Source organism: Cornus florida, unplaced genomic scaffold (assembly GCF_030987335.1).
Source record: "Cornus florida cultivar Cherokee Brave unplaced genomic scaffold, ASM3098733v1 CherokeeBrave_3.0.0_Hap2_Chr08, whole genome shotgun sequence".
In the NCBI taxonomy this organism is placed as follows: Eukaryota; Viridiplantae; Streptophyta; class Magnoliopsida; order Cornales; family Cornaceae; genus Cornus; species Cornus florida.
In genome coordinates this window covers 11,336,684-11,350,101 of record NW_026775578.1, presented here as the reverse complement: position 1 = coordinate 11,350,101, position 13,418 = coordinate 11,336,684, and the positions used below count along the sequence as shown (strand labels likewise).

Sequence of the window (13,418 nt, the reverse complement as noted above, 5' to 3'; positions counted from 1 at the left end):
GAAAGAAAAAAAAAAGTAAGTGACAATTTGAGCAACACTTGCGGCATGGAACATTCGACCGTTGTGGGACCAAATTTCATTGGATTATTGAGGGAGAGAGAGAGAGAGGAAGAAATAATTCAACTAACCGTCGTCCATGGCGCCCCCAACCACCGTTCCAAGGAGAAGAAGACGACACAGAGAGAGGACTGCTTGGTGAACCCTCTCACAGGTTCCTCCATCACCACCGCCTTTTGTATCATACCAATGGCAGGTCAAATCACAATCTCCGAGGTGAGACCATCCAAGTTCTCGATTAGGGTTAGGGTTTCCATTTTTAATCAACCCTTTTAACTCTTTTCAACTAACTCAACGATTCTCTCGATTGTTATATTCAGAATGGAACAAGAACCAGACAACACTCCAACCGTGCCTGTCGATTCGAACTCCAATTCGAATTCGTCGAATTCGAACTCGATTGATGGTCCATCGTCTTCTTCCTCACAGGTCCATGATGAGCACCAAGAAGAGACGACGACGACGACTGTACCGTATCGACTACGCATTCCGATACTTTCTGATGTGGTGTCCAACGAGAGAGACGATGTGCGGTCGTGCCTCATCCTGCTTGTTACATTTTGGTTCTTCGGTCCGTTCTCAATCATCTCTCAAGTTCTTCTCTTTCTTGCTGTTAGTTTTATATTTAGCACTTCTTTCCTTTTTCTTTTTAACGTCATCTGTTTGGTTACCAAGAAACCTGTTAAACAGATTAGAGGAATTGAATTATATGGTTTGGTTTTAAAAGAAATTGAAATAATTGGATTAAATTACGACATATAGCTATACTAGGGACAGTCAATGGAGGTTCTAAGATCCATATTTTCGTATTGATTTCTTTTGTTTTCTTGGCGATCAAACGGGGTATTCTCATAAATTGCCTTCCTTCTCTTGTGGGTTTTCTTTATTTTTTGACTAGATTTTGTGATTTTCTTTATTAGTTATGACTTGATAATCAAAGTTTGTTTTATTAAAATTAGAAGTGAGTTAGAGTATGGCTTTGATAAATTTGTTTGGTTGTGAAATTCTGAAATTCCTCACCAGCAGCTTCCATGACTCTCATTCTTGGCTTTTATGGATCTGTGAATTTAACGTTGGGACCATATTGCTCAAGCCTAATACAAGCTAACCCATTGTTCGTGCAGTCAATTAAGGTTGTTGTTATCTTATTTTCATTTTCATTTGCTGTTGTTTCTTCCACAGCTAATGTCTGGTTATTTTATTTGGCTTATAACCAGGCGCAGGAATTATACAAGGCAAAAGATGGACTCATGCTATTCGGATTTTATGAACCTCCTTCTCTAGATGTTGAAATCACTTGGTCCGAGACGCATAATGCATTTATAGAATCCAGTTATAACAAGGCAAAGCTTCTCAAACTGCCTGGTTTTGTTCTTTTTCGTTCTTCCAAATCTCACATAGTTTCAATTACTTGGAACTGTTCAGATGTCTGATTAATGGTTGGAACTGAATATGCTCTTCCGTTGCAGGAGTGGCAATACTTTCTTAACAAAGGGTCTAACGTTGATATTTCATACAGTGTAAATTCCCCAAGTTCTGCCCCTTTGTCCCTTGTGATAGCCCAAGGTAAATTTGGACTTCTCAATAAAAAACCTAGCAATTCCATTAGGATGTTCATGTCAAGGATTAAACTTATACATGCCTACTAAATTATTAGTCTGTAAAACTATACAATCCCGTGAAGGATTAAAATTTATATCAAATTGTAGATGCTGAAAACTTTGAAAATTGTTTAGGGATGGCCAGGTATTTTTACATATTTCTCAGGGACCACTTCTAGAGTCATCCCACCCAGTATAAATTCTGTGATATACATGGAGGCAAGCAGAGATAGGTGGGATATAGCAAGGCAATGGTAAAAGCTCAGACTCACAATTGTGAGATGAGATCACGAGTTCGAATCTGAGAGCAGACAAAAAAGCTCAGACTCACAATTTTGTTCCTGATCCTGCTTTTAATTTTAAACCTCTTATCTGCTCCTGCACTTGAACTGTGTATGTCTTTGACAACTTCAACTGTAACATCTTTCATTATTATGGCTAAAGAATCTATTGTTTACTAAATACTAGTTTAGGTCTAGTTGCCAGGACAGATAAGTAAATACATGTAATTTCAACATTCCAAAACACTTCATTTATTTTCTTCCTTCATATTTGTTGGAATCCTGCAGATAAAGAAAGTCTTGTTGAGTGGATAGAGGACCCATCATATCCTAATACAACTTTGTCTTGGAACATTATCCATGGTAATAAGGGATCTATTAGTTACTACTACTGTTATCATTATAAAATGTCATAGAATAGGTATCTAATCTTTTTCTGCTTCCTTTAATAGGAAACGGTATTCTCCACCAAGAAATTTCAAGGTCTAGAACATATTATATTGCTGTTGGTAACTTGAACTCTGAGGAGGTGGAGGTAACTATGAAAATTTTTACTCTCTCTATATTGTTAATTTGTGATGTTCTTGTGCTTTGTTTGAACTTAGTGAAATTGTTTCAAAGGGTGAGACTAGAGCTTATGAGAATTCTAAGGGTGTATTCTTATAGTGCTTCTTCAGCAAAATTTAGTCATACTTATTACTTAAGTTGTAGCAAATTCAAAAGATTCAAGAATATTTGTCTATTGTAATTTTAGTTTGCATTTTGAAGGCATCAATTTTTGGAATTTGGATGTCAATTGACAAAATAACGTCTAATATTTTTTCCATTGTAGTTACACTGCTAAAAAACTCCATTTCTTCCGGAATAGGAGAATCTTTAGCAAGAATCTTCTTCAATTATAGGGAACTTAAGATTTTATTCATTTGTCAACACAGAATGGCCAAACAAAAAATATATATACATTTTAGCTCTGATTAGATTTTTTAATGATATATTGATAATTATAAAAACTTTGAATTTCTCAACCTCTAGCACAAATGTCTGCAGTGATCTCTTGCCGTTGTTGTTGCTGTTATTGTTATTGTCAATTAAATTTGTTATATGATAAAAATTACTTCCAAACTGAAAAAAAAAAAGAAAATGAAAAAAAAAAGAAAAAAGAATGATCTAATTCTGAGCATAAAACATCTGCGATGATTTGTTACTCTTAGTTCTTAGAATCACCACTTGCAGCAGTTCCTATTTTCATTTCAATTTTATTTTTATATACATTTAAGGTCTTTCTGTCTTGCCATTTTGAATGCATCTTTAACAGTCAATGTTGAAATATACTTTTATCACTGCTCAATGGTAAGTTAATACACTAACCAGATAATACAAGCCTCTGGATTTTGGGATAATAATGTAACAATCCATCACTAACAGTTGATATGCATCAGCACTAGTGGCGGAACCACATAGTGTTGAATGGGGCAACTGCCCCCTTTCAAATTTTGTTATATTTTATATATAATTTTTAAAAATTGTAAAATTTCCCCAACTTCAAATTATCATTAAAAAAAAAAAAAAAAAAGCTTTGAGTCGCAACACTTCAACTCTTTCTTTTATTAGTCCTTATCCTTTATCTCATAAACCCTCTTTGCGCATCACTTTCCTGCAACTTACATCTAGTTAATCTTCTTCACGATAGTCATTGATATCTCCCTTTTCCCTCCCCATTCTTTTTTCAAGACGGAAATGAGAAGGGAGACTCACATAAGTCCTCTTGAATATATTTTTTGACCCTAAGCCAGAATGGGAAATTCTTAATACTCTGTTTTTCACCCAATCTCACTCTTTGTGGGGAAAAAATGTTTCGTTTTAGGTTACAAATCAAAATATAAGGATTTTGTTAACATCAATAAAGTGATCTTTTAGTGAATTGGTTTTTCACATAATTAAAACTACGATAGAGTCTTGCATTTTACTCGGAGTATAAATATATATATTTTTTTATAAGTAAAATTGTATAAAGGGTAATTTACATAAACCTCCCCTATGGTTTGCCATAATTACATGGACTTCCCCTGTGGTTTGGGAATTTACTCGGACCTCCCCTAACAATGAAAATATCCTACGCGGACCTCTCTTATGTGTGACGGACAGTCAAATACACTAACGGACTTGTCAAAATTACTGAAATACCCTCACATTGTTATCTTAAATTACTAAAATACCCATAAGCTTTTTATAAGAGTGACATCATATATATATGTATGTATGTGTATATATATATATGTATATATGTATATATATATATATTTCTTTTCAATTCATCATCTTGTTCAGTTTCCTCCAACATCTTAGCTTTTCCATCCGCCGCCATCGCCGCCGCTGGATTGTTCTTGATAAGTTGGAAGACGGTGGTTTCGCTTCATGATATGGTTGGTATAAGGGAGGGGGGAGGTTTGTTGTTGAGGTTTGTGATGGATCCCTATTCCATGGCCTGAATTGGGTTCCCTATTCGCTCTCCTTCCATTCCGAGTTATTTAATTGGGTTCCAAGAAAAATTTCTCTGATTATGTATTGTAGAGAGAAAAATAACTTTTTGAACCCACATGCACATATACTTGTTGGGATCTCCATTGAAGCTCTGTTCTTTCTCTTCCTTCCTTCCTTAAATTAGCCCCTTGACTGAACTATAAAAATTGCCACCCGCTGGAGATTCAATCGGAGACCACAAGCACTGAAGCTTCTTATGTGCTATTCTTTCAATTAATTCCCCTCCAAACTTCGACCCCTTCAAAATCCTATGTCGAATGATTTCCACCTCTTTGTCGTTCTTGTAGCCGGATTTGAAGTCAAATAGAGAAAAAAAAAAAAAGAAAAAAGAAAAAAAAGAAGAAGAGGGAGGTGGATTGAAGACGGCCGTAGATGGTGGACGTGGTTGTGAAGGGAGGTCTATGTAGGATATTTTCATTGTTAGGGGAGGTCCGAGCAAATTCCCAAACCATAGGGGAGGTCCGTGTAATTATGGCAAACCATTGGGAAGGTTTGTATAAATTATCCTTGTATAAAAGAAGCCTTCCATATACCAAAATAAATTATTTCAAAACAGAAAAACCGGTTGAGGACAATTATTAATGTATTGAGTAAAAATAGTATCAATCAATACTTAAGTTTTCGTACTTCTATTTTGGTAATATATATATATATATATATATATATATATATATATATATATATATATATATATATATATATATATATATATATATCTTAACATTGTTCAACTTTGGCCCACTAAATTAAATTCCTGGCTCTGCCACTGACCGTCACTTTCATATGAATTGTGTTTGGGGCTCTTTGGTCTTGAAAAATTGTACTAGTCATATGATTATTATTATTATTTTGTCATTTCTTTTCTTTTTTTGCTTTTTATTAGTTGATTGGATTGGTAAAAGATGAAGGATCTGATCACTGCCATAAATCACACATTAACAGCTTTTTAATGTCAGAAAGATTGTATTATTGTGATATTCTGCATACTAAATATGATTAAGTTTAGGAGGCACTTCCAGGATTGGGAGATTGAGGACGTCACCCGGTTTTTGGACCTTCTGTACCGTCAGACGGTCACAGTTGGGGATTCTGATTGTTGGCTTTGGATTCCCAACCCTCAGGGTCGCTTCGAGGTGAGGTCCTTTTTCAAGTGTCTTACGGTAGGCGCTGGAGTCGTTTTTCCTTGGAAATTTATTTGGCGATCTAAGGCCCCCCTCAAGGTGGCCTTCTTTACGTGGACTTCTGTCTTGGGTAGGATTTTGACCCAGGATAATTTGAGGAGGAGGAACCAGGTGGTGATTAATAGATGCTATTTGTGTTTGCGTGATGAGGAGACTGTTGATCACCTTCTGATTCATTGTTGCATGGCTAGGGGATGTTGGGATTTGATGATTGGGTTATTTGGGATTCCGTGGGTGATGCCTTGCTTCACTAGAGGGTTGATTGAGGCTTGGAGAGGGTGTTCAGTGGGGATTCTCATCCGGGATGCTTGGAGGGCTACACCTCTTTGTGTTTGGTGGTGTATTTGGCTTGAGAGAAATCAGAGATACTTCGATGGAAAGGAAAAGCCTATCTTTATGATTAAGTTCTCTATTCTTTCCACTCTTTTTTGTTGGATTTCAGGGAGGGATTATCGATTTGTTGAGGAGGTGGTTGTTTTTTTGGCCTCTTTGAAGGCTTGAGGCGTCTTGGCCTTGTTATTTTGTACTTGGGTCTCGCTCCCCTTTTGAGCGGTTTTTCAATAAAATTTACTTATCAAAAAAAAAAAAAAAGATTGTACAAATTTGGATGCTTTTTGTACATGCACCTTTTGATTGGCTCATAACAAACTGATTGGCCAATCTTAAATCTTAATTGTCCCAGTAGATAGCTTCGTATAAGCCATTGACTGAAATAACTCAAATAAAGTTAGTTGGATTGGGATTCCTTATATTTATTTGAGTTGATGCTTCCAAGAGGCAGTCCTCTATTTGGATATGGTCCAGATGGATCAGTGACAGGAGAGATGAGGAACTATCACGCCACTTATCTACAAGTCATTGTTTTTTTTTTTTGGTTTGCTTTGTATGTATTCTTAGATTTAATCCAGTTGCTCAAGTAGCATATGTATTTTCTATTTAAAATACTGATATCTTTAGTTTTCTATTGTTGTATCCAATAATCTATAATGCATAAATACTGGTATCCTCAGTTTGACCTATTTTACACAATTCTGCTTTGGCTAGGTTCAACTAAATTTCACAATAAAGGGTTTTCTCTATAATACAACCCAGGCGTATTACAAGTGCTCCTTGAATCACCAGTTATGTAGTTTGAAGAATTTTCTTTTAAAGGCAAATGCTGTTGTGCTAACTTCCCCTGGTCCTGAACAGGTAAAGACTGTTTGCCAACTTCTTCAGTTAGAATTTCTTTTTGAAGGAGATGTCCTTGAAATAATGCATTTGATTATAGTTGTCCTTGATGTGTCCCGACTTTTTATTGTCAGTAAGGTTTAGATTTTACATTTTTTCTTACTATAAACCAACATTTAAACGCTGGTAGGTTTAGATTTTACATTTTTTCTTACTATAAACCAACATTTAAACGCTGGCTGTTTCCTTGTAATGTGCTTTAACTGAGAACCTTGATTGTTTCAATTGCAGTTTGTAGGGTATTAAATTTAGTCCTTGTAATTCTGATCTTCCAACCTATAGAGTGCTATTGGGTCTTTACTGTTTTAGCTACAAACCTCCAAGGATTTGATATCTAGTACCACTTGTCACTTAATTGTAGATGTTGAAAACAACTGAGTCTAGCCTGATCAAGTGGCTTGTTACACTAGGGATGTGTTCATGAAGCAAGGAGAATTACTTCATTTCTAACTAAATGTTCTTTAGATCCCATTCATTAAGACTTCATTTTTCATCCATGATTTCAAACTGTTGGCTTCTCTCAGGGTGTACCATATGAATATGGATATGTCAAACTGTCTTATGGGCCACGATGGATTACGTATTTTGTTGGATCAGGTTATTATCATTTGTCTTCATATTCTGCCTTTATATCATTCTGATGACACTCTAGTCCACTTCCTGTTTACATTTGCCACTGTTCCTACTTGTAGGTGCAGCGACTGTACTCATTATCGTGTTATTCAGAGTCTGTAACATGTTCCACATTATCAGGCCTGACAGAACAGGAGTTCAAGCAGAGGAGTTGGGACCTGAAAGAGCTCCATTGCTTTCACGCAAAGATGATGATCTCTCAAGTTGGGGTTCATCTTATGATTCTCTCTCACATGATGAGGAGGAACCGGATGAGTGGCTTGCAGTCGGTTCGCTGAACAGAAAGCCACTAAAGGAAGGGGAAAGCAATAGCAATTGCCGCCGTCTTTGCATTATATGCTTTGATTCCCCAAGGGACTGCTTTTTTCTTCCATGTGGGCATTGTGCTGCCTGTTTTACATGTGGAGCAAGGTCTGTAGACTCTCTTTATCTCCAGTGACATTTAGGTATAAAATATTGTGGACTTAAAACATGGTATCTCTGGCCTTAGAGATTTGGCTGGGGACGCTGGACTTTGTATAATACCTCAATTTCAAACTTCATTATCCGACACTTGATTATGATCAAAATCTGGCAATTGCTATCCACCACCGCCAAATCATTTTTTCCATGTGCTCTCCACTTTTCTTTCTATATTTTTTTAATAATTTTTGGGTTATCCATTCATTTTAATTCAACAATAAATCATCTTGACTGTAGGATTGCGGAAGAGGCTGGTACTTGCCCAATTTGTCGCAGGACAATGAAGAAGGTGAGGAAGATATTTTCAGTTTGAGCAGCTTATGTAAATTCTGTTTGCGCTGGCTCTCCTCGGTTAAGCAACTGTTAATTGTTTGCTGTTGGAAATTTTGATACCCGCACCGGATTTTTTGCACATCTTGGGCATCAAATTCATAGAGTTTGCCAAAGGTTTTGTGCTGGTTGTCACGCCCAATGCCTCTTTTTTCCTTTCTAGGTACCAAATTGGTCTACCTCCATCTATCATTGTACGCTGGTTGTTGAAATGATATTATGTACAGTTTGTGTAAAAAACTGAAGTAGGGTTTACTTGGATGATGGATTCAAATGATGTTCATATGGTCTTCCCTTTGTTCTTATTTTCAATGATGATGATGATCTTGCTTTTTGTGGTGATGTTGGTGGCAATGTTGGAGATGGTGGCAGTGGGCCTACTTTACGCTAACAAAAGAACCCTAAAAATAACTTTTGTTTTGGGCCATTTATGAGGTTATTTGTATGTCTATCCGTGTGTTATATAGAATTTTTTTTATTTCATTCCACTTCTTACTTCCCAGTTCCCCATAAATAAAAAATATATATATTTTAAAAAATAAAAAATATCCAAAAGTAAATAAATAACCTCCATGAAATCCAAATGGCAACTCCATTCTTTGGAGGAAGAATGTTACCTATTCAAATACTTTCATCACTTTTGATTTTAAAGTTGAAACTCACACACTGTCACCAGTTGGTGGTCTAGAAATATCAACCCTTACTTTTCAAAAAAAAGGTTAAGGGTAAAAAAAAAAGGAAAAAAAACTCAACACTTATTTTTCTTGTATAATGACTTATAAACCCTCTACATGCAGTTTAGCTTGAAATGGTATTACACCCTCAAATAAATGTGTTGTCACTTTAATAATGGTGCTACAACACTTTTAATACGGTTCAACACACACGTACCTATTTTAAAAGTAGAACACCTTCGAACTACTAATTTTTTATTTTTTATTTTATTTTATTTTTTCACTTTTTAAATAAGAATGTTGCAAAGTATAGTCCAAGATCTTGTACCAGAGGATATTTGGGTCCTATCCCTTCCAGTCTGTTGTAACCCTATTTTATTTCATCATTTATTTATTGACTCAAATGGTTTACCAGAATTGTTGGACTCTTATGGTTGGATAGAATCAAATTTAGATCATGAATGTGATTGGAATTATGGTTAGCCATCAGAGGTTATTTATTTAATAGTTAGTCTTTTTTGCCCTTTTTTTTAAGTCATTGGCAAGAAGACTAGTTAGTCTTTGCTACTTAAAAATAAGATAAAGGGAATGAAAATAAATACACGAAGATAGAAAGACAAAATTAAAAAATAGAAAAGTAGGGAGAAATTTTTTGACCCACTACTTAACATCACTTTCAGAGATGATTTGGAATGTGATGTGTGTGGCAAATGAGAATTAAGAGAAAATTCTTCCAATGGAAGAGTTTTAATTTCATAGTCCTCCTTAACTGGAAAATCAGAGGCCAGTGCCGTGTTGAAGTTTCACAAAAATTGTTTATATATATATATATAATATATATATATAGTTTGTGGCTATTGACTTGTTTACTGGTGTATAAGAAATTTATACACAAATTCAATCCCGTTGAATGTAAAAACGTAAACTATTAATTAAAATTTGACCATTATTAGTTGAGGTGCGTATACATTTGTTTTATATTAAGGATTTCTCTCTCTCTCTCTCTCTCTCTCTCTATATATATATATATATATTATATTATATACAGACATTTGCATAAGTGCACGTATATTGACTGCTTTTTGTGGAGGGCGGAAGAGATTGGAAAAGAGCGGCCTTCCTTACTGTTCTTTTGCCTGTCACATGAATTTGAGATAATAGGCCCAAAAAATAATATAAAAAAAAAGAAGAGAATAAAAATAAGTTTTGAAGTCCGTGAATTGTCGTTGTCTTTGCCAAATGCCACGATTCAAGCTTGGTCACCACTATTTAATTACCTTTTTATTTTTATTTATCTATTTTTATTTTTTATTTTTATGGATATTCTATTGCCCACGTTGAACATATATTTTGTACGCTATTATGAATCGGTCTACCTACTCAACTTAAAAAAAAAAAAAAAAAAAAAAAAGAAGAAAAAGTAGCCACTGATATAAAATTTTCAACCGTTCAAGAGGTTAAAAAAAAATACTAATAACACTCTTACATATGGTTTTTAAAATGTAGAGATTTATTATTCCATGATTTTTTGTAAGTATAATGACTTTATGGGTATAAATTAGGCACATAATAAAATGGAGTACGTCAATTTGACATATGCTATGGAATTTCTTAAAATAGAAAAAGGGAGTTTATGTCATCAATCATGATATTAGAAGAAAAAAGGGTTTGACAACTCACTCGGAACTCATTTAAGGTATTTCTATCAGTCCTGTGATCAAATTTTGCACTAACTTTATGTGCATGTATGAAAGCTTTGACAACTCAGTCGAAACTTATTTAAGGTATTTCTATCGCATGCATGAAAACTTTGACAACTTACTCCAAACTTATTTATCTCGTGTTTGGCAGAGAAATGAAATGATAATTTGAAATTAAAATTGAAGAAAAATAATTTAAAAAATCAAACTAAAAGTTTTTCTAATTCTTATTTTAAGGCTCCAGTTTTATGTCACCAAACACAACCTAGATATTTATATAAGTTCATATGTAAGATCAAATCGGGCATATAAGACTGCGTAGGTTATGAGTTAGGGACCGAGTCTGATTTTGATATTAATTATTACTCTGTATAATGTATTAAATGCTTATTCTCTAATTTAAAAATCTAAACCATGAAATGATACTATATATTCACTTTCATTTAAACTCATTTCACTTTTTATCAAGATTCGATACGGTATGCTAAAAAAAATTCTTTAACAAGACCAAAAAAGTGGATAGCAATTCCTATTCCCCGGATGTAAAAAATGAAGTGTGACAAAAAAGATGGTGCAATTTTATTGAATGGATATATTTAGTGACTTGGTACATTGATGCATCCCTGAAGAAGGTTTTAAAAATTAGTTTACATCTTTACTCCTCAAAATGATTGAACAATAATGTCCTTTCAAATTCTTGTTACTAATCAATAAAATTGTATGGATCATTCCCTCCCATTAAAAAAAAAATAATAATAATAATAATTTTACCATCCACCAATACTAATCAAATGAGGTGCTACTCCGGAGGAAACAATTTTTTATCTTTAGCTTTTAGTAAAATACTTATAAATTTAAAATTTTTCCTATATTGTCCATAAATCCTATCTTTTGGAAAGTAGTCATATCAATTTTTTTGGGTAAGTAATCAGATCAAATTAAATGACCACAAAAAATTCAGATCAAATTTTTATTAATAGAAAAAATTATTTTATTTTATAGGAGTTCCATGGTAGTTCTAAATATTTTCGATGGATAACGGATTTGTCTTAACAAAAAAAAAAAGAAAAGAAAAAAATTCCTTATAAATATGGTCGCAAGCCACTTGCACCCATTCTCGACCACCACCTTGCCTCTGTCTGCATTCGTTCCCAATCTCCCATAAAACCTCTCTCTCTTAATTTAGGGTTTGTGTTTCTCTCTCCCCCTCCCCCGGTCTCGAATATCACATTTTCCCCTCTCTCGCTTCAATTTCTATCAAAATGGCCGGAAGTGGTGTCGTCACAGTCTACGGCAACGGCGCAATCACCGAAACCACCAAGAAATCTCCCTTCTCCGTCAAGGTCGGCCTTGCACAGATGCTCCGCGGCGGCGTTATCATGGACGTCGTCAACGCCGAACAGGCCCGCATCGCCGAGGAGGCCGGAGCTTGCGCCGTCATGGCCCTCGAGCGCGTCCCCGCCGACATCCGCGCCCAGGGCGGCGTCGCCCGCATGAGCGACCCCCAACTCATCAAAGAGATCAAACAGGCCGTGACCATCCCAGTCATGGCCAAGGCTCGGATCGGCCACTTCGTCGAGGCCCAAATTCTAGAAGCGATTGGAATCGACTACGTCGACGAGAGCGAAGTCCTCACTCTTGCCGACGACGAGAACCACATCAACAAACACAACTTCCGAATCCCCTTCGTCTGCGGATGCCGGAACCTCGGCGAGGCCCTTCGCCGGATCCGAGAGGGGGCGGCGATGATTCGGACCAAGGGAGAAGCCGGTACCGGAAACATCATCGAGGCCGTTCGTCACGTGAGGTCTGTGATGGGCGACATTAGGGTTCTTCGCAATATGGACGATGACGAGGTCTTCACTTTCGCCAAGAAAATTGCGGCTCCGTATGACCTGGTGATGCAGACGAAGCAGCTGGGGAGGCTCCCGGTGGTCCACTTCGCCGCCGGCGGTGTCGCGACGCCGGCTGATGCAGCGCTGATGATGCAATTGGGATGCGATGGGGTGTTTGTCGGGTCGGGTGTGTTCAAAAGCGGTGACCCGGCGAGGCGTGCTCGGGCAATTGTTCAGGCCGTGACCCATTACAGTGACCCGGATATTCTTGCTGAGGTGAGCTGTGGCTTGGGTGAGGCTATGGTGGGAATTAATCTCAATGATGAGAAGGTTGAGAGGTATGCAAGTCGGTCGGAGTAATAATGGAGGCCAAAGGGTTTGCTTTCTGATGCTTCTAGTTCTAGGTGAGGCCCTTAGGCGTCTCTTTTTCCAATATATATTCGCTCTTATTATAATTTTGTTTTATTAGTTTTCTTTTTAGCTTCTGAATGCTTCTAATTTGAAGTTTGTGGAACTGCTTTGTCTATCTGTTAAAAACTTCCCAAAGGTTATCAAATATGTTTCATTTCCTATATAAACTTCGTTTTAATACAGTGGAGTATGTCTATATATATCTAGGGCATTACTTGTGTGCTAATATGTACTCTGTGTTTGAAATAGAAAAGGTAGGCTGTGTTTGAAATAGAAAAGGTAGTTGAATCTGGATGAAGCAATGCTATTTGGAGTATATCAATTTCTTATTAGATTTTCTTTTTTCATTCGATTTACTCTTGTTTGTATCTGTTGCTATTCATTGTTTCCAAAGGCTTCAGGAGATACTTGGAGCTATGTGGTAGCTAAATTTAGTTATTACTATTTTTGCTATTAAAGGGCTCCACGAATTCGTGATCTCT

The 13,418-nt window shown here is 36.1% G+C and overlaps 2 protein-coding genes across 3 annotated transcripts; both read left to right on the top strand.

Annotated features, from left to right (window-relative positions):
• The first annotated feature begins 75 nt into the window (after positions 1–75).
• Positions 76–8,650, top strand: LOC132269344 (E3 ubiquitin-protein ligase APD2-like). 2 transcript variants are annotated; one of them, XM_059770504.1, is made up of 11 exons: positions 76–273; positions 378–628; positions 1,081–1,190; positions 1,275–1,400; positions 1,527–1,623; positions 2,228–2,302; positions 2,392–2,474; positions 6,706–6,852; positions 7,416–7,488; positions 7,584–7,935; positions 8,224–8,650. In XM_059770504.1, the coding sequence occupies exons 2-11, from the start codon at positions 379–381 to the stop codon at positions 8,297–8,299; spliced, it is 1,389 nt and encodes a 462-aa protein (XP_059626487.1). In that variant the 5' UTR covers positions 76–273; position 378; the 3' UTR covers positions 8,300–8,650. The 2 variants fall into 2 exon arrangements, with proteins under 2 accessions (XP_059626487.1, XP_059626488.1); XM_059770505.1 differs by having other exon boundaries at positions 77–628; positions 1,084–1,190.
• Positions 8,651–11,787: 3,137 nt separating this feature from the next.
• Positions 11,788–13,103, top strand: LOC132269343 (probable pyridoxal 5'-phosphate synthase subunit PDX1). Its single transcript, XM_059770503.1, has one exon. The coding sequence runs from the start codon at positions 11,953–11,955 to the stop codon at positions 12,883–12,885; it is 933 nt and encodes a 310-aa protein (XP_059626486.1). The 5' UTR covers positions 11,788–11,952; the 3' UTR covers positions 12,886–13,103.
• Positions 13,104–13,418: the final 315 nt, after the last annotated feature.

Excerpts from the sequence above, each read along its gene's own strand:
- LOC132269344 (XM_059770504.1), top strand. The coding sequence starts at position 379 with ATGGAACAAGAACCAGACAACACTCCAACCGTGCCTGTCGATTCGAAC. Across the intron at positions 2,475-6,705 it reads TGAACTCTGAGGAGGTGGAG|GTTCAACTAAATTTCACAAT; the intron begins GTAACTATGAAA and ends TGCTTTGGCTAG. Across the intron at positions 7,489-7,583 it reads TACGTATTTTGTTGGATCAG|GTGCAGCGACTGTACTCATT; the intron begins GTTATTATCATT and ends TCCTACTTGTAG.
- LOC132269343 (XM_059770503.1), top strand. The coding sequence starts at position 11,953 with ATGGCCGGAAGTGGTGTCGTCACAGTCTACGGCAACGGCGCAATCACC.